General features: G+C 35.0%; 1 protein-coding gene across 2 annotated transcripts in view; it reads right to left on the minus strand.

The window, feature by feature from the left end:
• The window catches only part of LOC140432629 (retinaldehyde-binding protein 1-like), a 45,141-nt gene that overhangs the window by 3,488 nt on the left and 26,767 nt on the right, over window positions 1-14,886 (minus strand). For both annotated transcript variants that reach the window (XM_072520656.1, XM_072520657.1), the window contains exons 3-4: window positions 13,533-13,754; window positions 1,500-1,693 (exon numbers count right to left, since the gene is read on the minus strand). In XM_072520656.1, the coding sequence (XP_072376757.1) occupies window positions 1,500-1,693; window positions 13,533-13,754 (416 nt within the window). The remainder of the gene's footprint in view (window positions 1-1,499; window positions 1,694-13,532; window positions 13,755-14,886) is intronic.

Here is a 14,886-nt window from a genome sequence, read left to right on the forward strand (position 1 = left end):
TTCTTACGTTTGTGTGAACATCATTCGGTCTGTTTTTCAATGTGCCTCCAGTAAGTTGTCGTTCCATCGTTTTCGTGGTCCTTTATACTCTATATACAATATAGTTTGAGTGAATGGATTCCTTGAGGGGGAACGTGGTTTTCAGGATTACCTTAGTTTTTAAAGTTTTCCTGTACTTATCTGATATCTTGTAGTTTTTAATATAAATATGACTAACGTACTGGGCCTGACGATAAGGCATATATTGTAAGCCTTGAAAAACGGCAACCCAAAATTTACCATCATTAAATAATAAAAACTACTTAAGATTGTGAGTATTAACTCATTTCTCATTTACTAGTATTATAGACTCACACTGGCAACCTTTTCATCATAGTTTATAGTGGTTATATGCCTGTTGTGTTTGTTGTGTTTTGTATCTATTACAAAATGGTTTTCTTCTTTTTCCACATTTTCTCTTCATTTACCATTTCTGTTCGTTACTGTAGGCACAGTAGATTTACACACCGTAGTTTAATAAACGCAGATTCAAATAATTCACAAGAAATTCCAGCTACAACACCTGATAAACTGAAAATAACTGTGACAGACATGAGGGACTACGACAAACACTTCATTAGAAATACAATTTACCATTTTCACGAGATTGACGATTGTTGTGTATCAATGAAGTTTTTGGAGAAAAGGTTTCAAAGGCGTACAAGTAAACTGGAAGTGTGAGTTCCATCTTCTTCCTCAGGTTCCTTCTCCTAACGGAGGTTGGAAATCATCATCGCTATTTTAATTTTATTGGCCGTGCTTCTGAATAATTCTAATAAGCTGCAACCGAACCACTCTCTCAAATTTCTTAGCCAGGATATTTTGCGTCGTTCTGGGTTTCTCTTCCCTTGTATCTTCCCTTGTATAATTGACCTAAGTAATACGTAATTCTCGCCCCTCATTATATGACCCAGATATTAAATCTTTCTAATTTTAACAGTTTTTATAACTTCACATTCTTTCTTCATTCTTTGTAACACCACTATATTAGTTATTCTGTGGATTCTCCTGTAGCACCACATATCAAAGGAGTTTAATTTTTTGATTTCAGATTATTTTATTGTCCACGCTTCCATGCAGTATAGTAAAGTAAAGTTGCTCTACATCTTAAATATTTAGACAATATTAAATACCACAGGAGTAAACGTAAGCCAATTGTATATGTCGACGTAACCATGACTGTATTGCGTGTAGACTGTCGGTGAGACGGCAGTGTTGCCAACTCTACGCGTGGATGCTGACGCTAAGCGGCGGCGGTGTTGCCAACTCTACGGTGGCAATCACACGTTTTCGACCTTCCTCCGAAGTTGGACCGCGGTCCGCCAGTTGCCGACCGTTGGTCTAATTCATTAAGTTACATACATTTTTTATTAATAGCATCATAAGAATATTATTTCCTGGATTTATCGCGTGATAATAGATATTCTATTATAGTAATATTTTATATTATTGTAACTTACCTCTCCATTTTTAACTATACGCACAGCCTCCTTGATGCTGAATAAAGTCAAGTATGGGAATCCCACACCTTGTCCATCTGCGACGTGGACAAATCCTCGTACTTGATTTTCTTCATCTTCTAAAAGAGTCTCATACACAACACCATGGATGCGACACATATCGGCATTTGAGAATGAGTATAGATCGAACACTCCTTAGAATCAAAATAAAACATTAGTATTGATTAGAAAAGTAGAGGGCAGCGCTATAGAAAGCGAGTGTTAAGTTATACAGCTTGTCAAATTTAAGGTGATACTTGACAAATTTGTTCACTTGCGTAGAAAATTAAGTGAGAACGCATTCGGAGGAAAAGAGATACATAATGCGCTCGGTCTCTTCGCCTCGTTGGTACACTCCATACTACAAGTTTACAGAGAGTGACCTTATTTATTAATGGAACTTCTATGATATGTCTATATTGTAGGTATGTTATTTTGACGTTTCAATTTTTCCCTCGGAAATTTATCTCAAAATACAAAATATTTTATTTTTGTTACTTGGTAAAAAAATTCTTCTAATAATTATATTTTATTTGACTTATTAATATTGACCATTCAGTCATGTTGAAGCGGCAGTTTTTTCGAACACTTCTATAAATGTCTCGTTCTGTAATTTTGTAAGAGGGATATTGGCAGAGATAAAAGCTTTACATTTGCGTTACAGTAAACTGTATAAAAATAAAAGAACAGTAGTTAATCTTATACCTGGAACATACCGACGAAACATTTATTACTTAATTTTTATACTAGAGTGGTCGTAATATTTTATATTATAGTCATATACTTTTATTCTTCGGATCTTCGGCGTTTTAGCATTTTAGTAAGTCATAAATATTTTAATCTGTTATTTATTTCTTTACAATAGAATAATATTTTGCACTTGGACATTGTGGTATGATGCATTGTCTATAACCAATACACTAGGGGCTGGTATATTAGAAATAAGATTTTCATGAATCCATTTTTTATAATTATTATAGTTCATTTCACTATGATAATCTCCAGACTTCGTACCAGATTTAAATGTCAAACATGCGTTTTTTATGAACCCCAGTTGAACCGCCGGCGTAAACAATAATCAGCCTTTCCCCTTTGGACACTGGCTTGTGTAAACCTTCGGTGGTATTGTCTCCCCAGTATCTGTCATGGGTATGAGAGGAATGAATATAAGTTTCATCCATGTAAATTATGGGCCGATTTTCTTCCCTATATTGTTTAATATTTCTGAGAAACTTCCTCCGGAGCACTTATATATAAACTTAAACCCGTATATCGGGTTTTTTCATTAGGATTTTCCTGTTATTCTTCGCTTTCTTCCATCGAAATCCCATATCTCTCATCACTTTTCTCAAAGTTTCATGCGACCCTGTATAAATATTGTCTTCATTAATTTTTTTTGTTATATGTCGCAATGTAGGAACTTGTTTTTCCGTGACATAATAATTTATTATTATACGCCGAAGTAAACCTTTGTCAAAATCGCCCAAGTTGGATTTTGGGGCAGATCTCATTCTTTTATTAGACGTCGAAAATGATGTAGAAGCACCTTCTATATTTTTCATTTCACGAGAGATCCGTTTTATACTGGCTATACTTACTCCCGTTGCTAAGGAAGCACGCTCTTGAACTTTTTTAAAATCTTTAACATGCGGATTTTGCATCGCTTCTCTCTGCATAAAAATAATTATATTTGCTATTACCTCCCTCGTTTGTCCAGACAAGACTTTGCCTTCTAATTTTGAATGAAAATCCATGTTCATAATTTAAAATACGTAACAATACTTATTTAAAAAGTCAAATCTATTGTAATACGATATTTCTTCAACACACAGTAACTTTAAACATAAGTAAAATAAAAAAAACTTTGTCACAGACTTCATCACGTTAAATTTGACAAGCAATACCTAGTGATCATTATTGCTTTGCTATTAATTTCTATTTGTCTGGTGTCAAGGTATTTAATAAATGGAATAATTATTCAGAAGGATAGGTATGTTATTTTAGTTTCAACCTTTTAAGTTAAAACAGCAATTTTTAATTCGACTTAAGTACGTATTTTATTTACGTTTGTAAGCTTTCCGCTATTGTAAGATTAAGGAACAAAAACGTCGTATAATATTTGTTTGTTAAATTTAATAAAAATACAAAACTTAAATTCAGTGCGATATGTAAATATTCTGGGAAAAATACAAATTCGGGGAAAGACATTGCTCCTAAAAGAAGTCATGTTTTGGTCATTTTTAAATTTAAATGTTAATAGAAAGATGTTATCATCTTTTTGGAAAAATCGGCCTTGGAAAGCTCAAATATGAAATCTAAAGAGGTTTTTAATTTTACGATAAGTTTTCAATGATTTCGCATTTATTTAGTGAAGTATTAGTTTGCTCAGTATACAATTATTTTAGATAAAATTAAAATTGAAGATATACTTGTTTTTTTTTTTTATAATTAGCATATTTAAATTTTTAAAAATTATCCAATAGGATTAGGAAACACAATGTTTAAATTCTGGGTGCGGATTTCTGTTGTACAATCCTTGTAGATAATGTCGTTAATATTATTACGTTAATATTTTGTCTAAGAACGAATTTGCAATAAATATAAATAATTAATATTTTTGCGGGACTCGCATAACACCTTTTTTCAGAGAGTCCGTTAAAACTAATTTTGTCAGCTTTACTAAATCCAAATATTAATTAAGAATAAGGAGATGATACAGAATGGAAAACAAAGAAGTAAAAATACTCTGTTATACAGACGACACAATATTAATAGCCCAAAGCCTGCAAACACTAATCCACAGATTTAACAAAAGCATTTAATCTGAAAATCTCAACTCAGAAAACTAAAACAATAGTAATCAGCAAAGAACCAATATCCAGCTACGGAGACCTGCACAAAGAAGTGAGAGATCAAGTAAATCAAGTTTAGATCAAATAAACTGACAAGATGCCTTAATAACACTATATGGCGGAACCGACATATTAATACTGAGATGAAGTCAAGAAATTTGAAAAAGCCAGTGTAAGACAATTAATAACATATCCATCAGAAACACAAAAACTACTGGAAATGGTAGACATGAGAGTATTGAGAAGAATTACAGGAAATACGCTGAGAGATCAAAAGAAGAATGAAGAAGTTGTAAGATAATGTATCGTACATTAACATGGACACCAAACAAAAAAAAGAATAGAATAACAACATAAGAAGAATTAGGGAGACCCGTGTGGTCAAAATAGCAAGAGATAAAATACCAATCGGTAGAAGAACTATCGGACGACCGCGCAAAAGATAGAGTGACAATCCGCCGGAGTATTAATCCGCCAATGAATAAGCAGAATTGCTTTTAAAGGGGAAGAAAAAGACTTATTAAGAATAAACTTTAAGGTTGATCTGCACCCTCAATTAATTTGTTTTTCATCCTAGAGATGGCTCTACTGAGGCATGGTGCTTTGGTAAAATTTTCAACTTAATTATAGATCTCTACATGAGGACTCATGTAGAGATCTAGTAATATTTACAAACCCTAACATAAATTACAGTTTTCTATCATTACATCTATTGGCTAAGTTGCCAAATTATTTAGACGGGAATTTTATGAAATACCTAATAAATGTAACGTTATCTGCTGTGTCAATCAGTTCTGCTCAAAAAATTTTCGATTTATTTTATTGAAATAGGATCTACGGAATATAATATACCGCATTCATTATGTTTTAATAATTGTTTTGACTTATAATATAGGTTTATCAAATAATCAAAGTTATTAGAAGAATAAGGTTCCATCATTAAAAAATTGTTCATGTTATCTAAACAATGTTATAGACAAAGAAATATGTGAGTACTGCTGCAGCGATATGTGCTTATATTATATTTTGGGGTAGTACATGTAGACAACACATGTTGTTTTAGTTTCTAGGTGACGAATAAAAGGATGGTTATAGACATAATATCTGCCTAGCTATGCTTTAGAAATGGATAGAGAGAATATACTTTCTCAAATCATTAACTATACCTCGTTACCGACCACCGTCACCAATTCCAATTGCAGAAAACGTTCTATGAATGAAAAGTATCTGGAGTAGCACTGGCTACGGATTACCCTAAAGATACCAGCTGAAAATTTCTGTAAGGAGACTTCACCAATCATTCGGAGCTTTAGAGCTTTCGATTTCTGGCTACTTGTGGGACACCAAATATAAATAAGCATAACTTAAATAAACTCATCTAAATTACATGTATCCCAAATAATTCTCAGGGTTCGCTAATTAATGGTCCCAAATCTTTATAGCAGGTCGTCTTTTGTAGATAGGAAAAATAAGAGCCCTATTCCATTGTTTCGGCATTTCTTTCTTTTGCCAAATGGGTAATGTCAAGCGGAATATTATTTCTTTTAGTCGTTTGACCATCTTCTCTAAAAATCTCAGCTGGGATACTACTTTCTGCTGCCCCTTTGTTATTTTTTAGGTCTCTTATTATTTCGGTATCTCATTAAGATTTAGTTCCTCGTACGTCCTTTCTTGTTGGTATGAATGTAACAGATCTTAATTTAACACATTATTGGTAATTCTTGTTTTAATTTTGCTACTACTAGTTTATAGGTTTTGGTAAGTGATAGGTTCGAGTAGAACCTCGTACCAAGATGATGACGATATTCTTCCGTAGCTTCTTCTCATTGAGGTCCTTGGAGTGTATTCGTATGTTGGAGATTAAAAACAGTAGTAAATTATTTACAAACGATAGTTCCATCATTTGTTAAAATTTACTGGGAAGCTAGCTATATTTTTTGCGCCAATTTTTTAGTTGCCTTTCTACTTTTATCGCATTTTTTAGCCTTCTATTAGCCTTTTTATTATTTTAAAATTTTGTTAGTAGATAATTAAAGGAGGGTTTTGTGGAAATAAACTTGCTAATCCAAATTAAAGCTTGCTTACTCTATCCATTAAAATTTGGGTAGAAGTTATATTGGGTGATACAAAAGATTCGGTCAATGCTAAAAGCCAGAATCAAGACTACTAGTATTAGGGAAGAATCTGTGACTGTGACAGCAGTAAAGGAGTGCCCTCAAGGGGGAGTACCATCGCTCCTGGATGAAAATACAATGGATTCAGTCAATGCTAAAAACCAGAATCATCACTGCTAGTATTGGGGGAGAATCTGTGACTGTGACAACAGTAGAGGCGTGCCCTTAAGGGGGAGTACCATCGTTCTTGCTGTGATCTCTTTTCGTGGATGACCTCCTGACTAAGTTGCATGATTCTGGTTATACAACTCAAGGTTACGCACATGACCTAGTTGTTACAATTACGGGTAAGTATAACCAGACTCTAACTGCTCTTAACCAAATTAAAAGTTGGTGCTCAAAGGAGGGCTTAAAGGTCAACTCCAGCAAAACGACTTTGGTACCTTTCACAAGGAGACGTAAATACAATTTCCAGGCTCCAATTATGAATGGCATTACATTAAACTATTCAAAAGAAGTAAACTATCTGGGAGTAACCCTAGATCAAAAACTCATGGAATAGTCATACTGAAAAAATTTTCACTGGAATGTAGTTCTGGAAGAATGTTCACTCGTATAATATACGGATGGATCTAAGATAGATGAAAGGGCAGAAGTGGGAATTACTAGCCCCAATTTCAGGCTATCCAAATCTCTTGAAAAAGTTCCAACTATCTTTCAGGCGGAAATGCATGTTATAAATATTAGTGCCCAAAAATGTCTCAACCGAGATACTCGTAGGGCAAAAGTCTTTATTTTATTGGACAGCCAAGCCGCCTAAAAGGCTCCAAAGTCATTTACTTGTGAGTCAAAGTTGGTTTTGGAGTGTAAACAATCCCTCAAGATTCCCTGGTGGAACGTACCAAAGTAACTTTGATGTGGGTGCCAAGTCACGAGGGAATTGCCGGAAATGAGGAAGCTGACAGCCTCGCAAAAGATAGGTCAAAGTTCGGTGAGGCTGTATGGCCTTAACGACCTCAATCTAGTCTATATTAGGAAAAAACTTACACGTAATCGAAGAAAAATATAGTACTGATTTCTCATCGTTATTTTAGGGTTTCTTTGTAGGTGAATATTTCCTAATGGACATATTTTCTTTGTTTCATTTTAGGAAGATTTTGCATTTTGCTTTCTCTCGCTGGCTTTCTTATCGGTTGGATTCCAGGCCACGTTCGTAAATCCGTACCGACTTTCCTAGTGGCTTTTTGAGGCATATGAGAAGGCCATATCGACGGCGAATAAAGGAAGGATTCTATTAGTAGATTAAGATAAGTTTAGGTATATTCGGACGGTAAGTTCTTTTAAATAATTTTTACTTTTCTCCGTTTTAGTAAAGATCTGCTATCATTAATTGATAACATTTTATTGGATATTTATTAAACTTACGTCAGGATTTTTTTTTATTTTTTTCAAGTTATGACTTACCGTTCCCGTGATTCTTTTCATTTATTTATTTTTTTGTTTTTAGGAAGGGTCAAAAGACTTTTGGTTAACTACAAGGATTATTTTATTTTTGTCTGTTCCCAAGGTAAAACATTCTTAGCTGAGTTAGAGTTACAAATTTTGAAGTAATGCGAAGGATAGGAAAAGACCCAGAAATTTTGTCAACGATCAAACGAAGAAAACTCGAATATTTGGGTCACGTGATGAGAGGACATAAATACGCATTACTTCAAAATATAATGCAAGGAAAAATAGAAGGAAAACGAAATCCAGGCCGTAGAAGAATGTCATGGCTGCGTAATTTGAGAGAGTGGTTTGACTGTACCACTAATGAACTCTTTAGGTCAGCTGTAAACAAGGTCAGGATAGCCTTGATGATTTCCAATCTCCGATAGGAGTGGCACAAGAAGAAGAAGAAGAAGCTGAGGAGTAGTCCATTGGAGTCCACTCTTACATCTGATTTCGCTCAAAAGAACTGTGACCCACTCTGCTGCCTGATAGGATTCAGCTAGCCGGTATCACCCCTTCTTTTTGCTAGTGGCTTGAAGGATGAGCGACAATAATAGTTGCAGTCACAGATAAATTACATCTGGTGGGCGTGTGGTGTGGTTGCAGTAGCAAATCAAATAGCTCAACAGAAATACGTAAAAATTCTGCGAGCTTATTTGGGTCATCAGGCAGGTTTGAAACGATCGATAAATAAAAACTCAAGCATTCTGTATTCTTCCATTTTCAATACATAAATATTTGAGTAATCGTTTTCTTTTACACAATGTACTAATGGTGCCCAACGATTGTCGTTTCACGATTTTACGATGAAAAATCGTAGCTCAGCAGTAATAGTTACAGTCTTCCCGATGAAGACGGACCTGAAATTTTTGATATATACAACATGTACTGTACAAATAATAAAATATATGCTTTTTTACATCCCTGTAAACATATCGCACCATTTTCCTTTACCTCTACATGCTTGTTGACCTTACTACTTTATTTATAATATTGTTTTAGAGGAACTTATTTTTCAGAATCTTTTTACACTGGATATTTTACTACAAGCGATTAGTTTGTTAGAAATGAAGTTGAATAAAGTATATTTTTTATGGTTTGCATGCTGTTAGTATGTAAATATGATTTGTAGTTAGTTATGGTGATAATTAGTGAGTTAGTTGTGGTTAGTTATAGCCATTAATGTCAATTCATATTAATTACAAGAATCTAATTACGGATGTTAGTTGAGTATTTATCACTGGACTCACAGTGGATACACTGACAGCAAAAGAATGAGAAAAAAAGAATCAAGAGACTCCAACAGAAATTCAACAGAAAGAAAATACAAATAGTTCAGAACTGAGGCTCTGTACGTTCCATTTGGGTACGTATTTAGGGATTCAAAATAAAAAAGAATATTAAGAACACTGGACGAGAGAGCACCACTGAATGTATTTCTTAATGATCTCAGGAACCACCCGAGTAGACTATTAAGAGAGTTGACAGACTATGACGAAAATAGAAGACTGTAGATAGGCGGCCCAGACAGCAGCTAACTAGATACACAGAAGACCCAGAAGAACAGTAAAGGAATGATAGTCATGCAGTAGTCGAACGTACGCAGTATCAGAAGGCCAAAAAATACCCTATTCTTATATTTTATTTCTTTTATTTGGTTAGTTTTATTTTTACTAACCAGTTACACTATAAAAAAAAAGAAAAACCAAAAAAAAAATATATACATCGGATGTGCGATCGCCATATACACCTGGGAGTGCACACCACACCCATTAAATACTAATAACCTTCTGTTACAGCAGTCATGCAGCGCCAATTCAATACAAAAAAGTAGATCGAGTGAATGCTGATTAGCCGCACAGACTGAAAAGAGCCAAGCTTGCGGAAGCTGAGCATCGACAGCACGTACCGACAAACGTGGGCTCGTTGGCCAGATTTTTTGGCGATCAGCCGACGAGAACAAAATTTATTTTGCCATGGCTGAGTGAGCGAGCCCACACAATCAGGGCGGTGAGTCACCGACTTAGGTCGATGACTCGCTGTACGGAACACACCGTGTAAAAATTAACCTCAGTCATTCATAGGGAATACAAAAAAGTAGATCGAGTGAATGCTGATTAGCCGCACAGACTGAAAAGAGCCAAGCTTGCGGAAGCTGAGCATCGACAGCACGTACCGACAAACGTGGGCTCGATGGCCAGATTTTTCAGCGCTCAGCCGACGAGAACAAAATTTATTTTGCCAATTCGGTGGCTGAGTGACCGAGCCCACACAATCGGGGCGGTGAGTCACCGACTTAAGTCGATGATTCGCTGTCCGGAACACACCGAGTAAAAATTAACCTCAGGCATTCATAGGAAAAAAGCTCTTTTAGCTATCCCTAAAATCAGGTGGCTTAACCACATAAAGTAAAACAGAGGATGTTCCATTACCAAGGGCATCCAAAGTAACTTTCAGTGCAAAGCCTCCCCATTCGTTATGTCCTGGGATGGGGATGGGTGGTTGGTGATAGCTTGGGGGTCAGATAGGTACCACTCCATTACGGAGTGTAATCGGTTTGATCTTTGGACATGCAAGTCTCACTATGTCACTCAGAGCAGAGCTGGGGTTGCACAAAAATTGTTGTCAGTGTATTAAGTAAATTAAGCGACGATTCAACTGACCAACTAAAAAACAATATTTAGGATAATGCTTTAGGTGAATACTGGCAATCGACAACTCAAAAATGCTAGAAAATAGATTTATATTTCATTACTGCGAAATTATGACATTCAGCAGGAAAAAATGTTCTTTATCTTAATAAGGTTCCATTTAAAATTATCTCACAGTGGCGCTGTAACGTCATCTGTCATTATTACGTCACCTGTTATAACTAGTTGAGAAACCTACGTCTGTTTATTACCTCCCTCCACATTTCACTATTATAACAATAACCGTTTAAAAGATACGAGGGGGGGGACGGACTTTTGACTAGCACTGTATATTGTAGGTACATTGACTATAGGCTGCATTGCGGCCGCTTTTAAAATATCAAATAAATTGATTGTAACTTTATACAAAACAATTTTTGTAATATTCGTGGCGGCTGGCTGCAACAAAACATCGTTTATGATCCAGAAACAGTTTTTCCAGCAAGAGATTAAATTAACACAATGATTTTAGATTCACGTCTACTCTTCTATGGTCGTTACCCACTGAAAGATACCAACCTATATAAAATAATTTGTACAGATGGTCAGTTGAATCGTTGCTTACTTACTTAATCCAAAACTCGTCTAAGTTCAGCGAATATGCTTTATCAGAGAAATATATTCGGAATTCCGTTCAGAGATAATAGATATTTTAATCCGGTCTGTTAGTAGTAAGATTATAGTATTAGTAGGGTTAACAAATATTAGATATACATATATCATTGTTTTTTTTACATCGTTTTTAATTACATACAGTCGACTCGCGTTAATTCAAATGTGCGATAATTCAAACCTCTCTATAATTCAAAGTTATCACGAGTTCCCTACACAATCTCTTTATATTTCGAACCAAATCAATACATTTTTATACACTTGGTAATTCGAACGAAAAAAATCATTGCTATATAACAAAACGACGCGTTTATTCGAACTCATCGGCGTCCAACACTCGACAATTCAAAGTTGCAGAGAGAAAGAGGCGGGATGATTGTGTGTATCAACGCGCCTTTGTTTCTGTTAAACTTGACTACATATTTGACACACACTTCTCACTAATTGGTTTGTTTAGGTATTAGTTACTGTTACTCTTTCGTTGGTATACAGATTAAAATTTTGTTAGTCATGAGTCCTAGAAAGTATAAATGTTTGACGATTGTTGAAAAGAAGAAGTTAATCCAAAAAGTAGAGGAAGGTGAGAAGAAAAGTGATGTTGCAAAAGAATTTAAGATTCCTCTGAGTACTCTCTTAAACATAATAAAGCACAAGGAGAAAATGAATGCTGCTCAAACTGCTAGAGTACGGAAAAGAACTACTAAAGGGGAATTTCCTCTAGTCTGGTCATTTGGCTAAGATAATGTAGAGGATAAAAAGTGTCTATTAGCGGAAATTTGTTGAAGGAAAAAGCAAAAGAGTTCTCGTCTACTCTAAGCATCAAAAACTCTGCAGAAAGTGAAGGGTGGCTTACAAATTTACCAATTTAACCGTGCCAAATTGGCACGGTAAATTAATGGAAAACTATGATGCCCGAGACATTTTCAATACTGATGAAACTGGCCTATTTTTCAAATTTTTACCGAAAAAGACGTTTACTTTTAGAGATGAAAAATGTCATGGGGAAAAACATAGTAAAGAGAGGTTGACAGTTTTACTTGCAGTAAATATGGACGGATCGGAAAAACTCAAACCCTTAGTGATAGAAAAAGCAATGAACCCGCGATGATTCAAAGGTGTTAAATCGTTTCTTACGGATTATCGTGCTAACAAAAAAGCTTGGATGACGACAGAACTTTTTAACAATTGGCTTTTAACAGTTAATGGGGACATGAAATGGCAAAAGCGGAAAATTTTACTATTTTTAGATAATTGTACTGTCCACAACAGTCCTCCTATATTGTCCAACGTGAAATTTTACTTCTTTCCACCAAATACAACTTCCAAATTGCAACCATTAGACCAAGGGATCATCCATAATTTTAAGAGGTTCTATCGCAAAGAAATTGTTAAGCTCGTTTTAGAATCTCTCGACAAACAGCTAATTGGAAATATCACGGAGAGGTGTAACAGCTCTAACAATTCTCAACTGCTTCAAAAAATCCGGTATCTTAAAAGAAGATCAGGAAAATCTTCCAATCATTATGGATGATCAAGAACCAGGAATAGAACCATTAGTTGACATCAACGGTGTCAGTGTTTCTGACTTTGTTTAAGTGGATGAAGATGTTGTTGTCTCAGGTTCACTAACTGATGTCGAAATTTTATCTGCGACAGATACAAATGAAAAAAGTAACGATGAGGATGAGTACGATACATCAGAACCTTTGGCAGAGGTGTCAGTTAAGGAAGTAAGATCCTCATTCGATACCTTACAAACCTTCTGTCTATAAAACGAAAGTGACGAAATAGCATTTCTAGGCACTTTTTCTTAAAAAAAAATTATTGAGCAGTCTGAGCAGCAGCAATGTGCTTTGAAGCAAACCAGTAAAATACAGTTCGTTCGAAAGATTGATTAATTAACATTATGAATACATACATGTATGTACACGAATCTACCTCTAGACTTTTGTCATCGTTATAGAATAGAAGTTAATAAATAATAATTGATCAACACTTAATAATTCGAAGTTTTATTTATTTTCTCTCACAAATTTCGAACCATTTGATATTTCAAACATTCAATAATTCGTAATATTTTAAGAGTCTTTCGAGTTTCGAATTAATGAGAGTCGACTGTACATCGTTTTTTCTAAAGTAGTTAATAAAAAATGAGTTAATTTAGGTTAGAACGCTTTATACATTATACAATGTATCAATGAAGACTCATGCAAAAATTAACTGGTCAAACTGTACCTGGCCTGTAAAATATAACTCTTCTGCCCAATCGGTCTCTTTTGGGACAGGCAAACATGTATCCCAAATCCGTTAGATCGTTCATCATTGGTATTGTGATGTCCAAGCAGTTAAAGGCGACGCCGAATGTCTGACGCAAAAGGATGTAACGTTCAAGACATTCTTGTGCGAGAGTTACGTGAAATTTCTTAAAACGTAAAAAACGCAGCAAGAATTTTCCATCTGAAAATAAATAATTAAAAAATTTGTATATGATCCCACATTTTTGAGAAATTTTAGACAAACTAGTAATCTTGTATGATACTGTGTATAAACTTAATAACTATATAAACTTAAGAGAACTTTTGAAAAAGAGCAGATCCATATATTGTCAGACAAGCGGCATTGAAGGTACTGGCGTATCAGGAAATGACATCTAGACTGGTGTGAAACGGCATTGGAAAAATAAATGAAGTGGGAACAACGTTGAGCTTGTCTAGGTATCAGAGCATCGAAGGCAATGAAAAAGCAGATCAGCTTGCTAAAAAATGATGTGCTGTGAACCTGGGAGCATCAAAGGCTGCAGTTAAAAGAGCTGTAGAGGATTGAATCCATGCAAGTCATGAACGATATTTGGGGAGAATCCAAAAAACAAATACATGTGAACATTTTCATTGGTAGACTTGACTTCTAACGCAGTGGCAGAACAAGGCGAATCCTTTGGTCTTAAAATCAAAACTAATAAAACAAAAGCAATGGTAGTAAGCCAACCTCCAAATCTACAAGTTAACATTCAAATTTATAATACCCTCATAGAAGACGTCAATAAATTTAGATATCTTGGCTCATGGATGACCCAAGATATATACCAGGAGGTTGAAATCCGAAGTCGAATTAAATCGGCAGCAAGATCTGTATTTCCTAAAATTAAACACCTTTTGACGAATAAACTCTTTCACTGGATACTAATTGCTATAAGAAGTTTAAAGGTCTTCGAGATGTGGGTGTTTAGAAGACTCCCGAAAATACTTTAGATAGATTATGTCACTAACGAGACAGTATTGCGTAAAATGGTCCATGATGGAGAACTTCTCAACATTATCAAGAAGCGCAAAACCAGTTATCTAGGACATATATACCGAAGAAGACAATATGAGCCCTTGAGTTTGTTGATAAAAGGGCGAATTGAAGGAAGCAGGGGTCTAGATAGGAGAAGATGTTCGTGGTCGAAAACATTAGAGAATGGACAGGTTTCGGTACTCAATCCTTATTTGAGGATAGTAAAAGATTTTTCAGAATTGTTGCCGACCTTCAAAAGTAAAAAGGACTAAAAAAAAGTGAAGTACAAAGATACGGATTAAATAACTTTTCAGAG

Source organism: Diabrotica undecimpunctata, chromosome 1 (assembly GCF_040954645.1).
Source record: "Diabrotica undecimpunctata isolate CICGRU chromosome 1, icDiaUnde3, whole genome shotgun sequence".
NCBI lineage: Eukaryota > Metazoa > Arthropoda > Insecta > Coleoptera > Chrysomelidae > Diabrotica > Diabrotica undecimpunctata.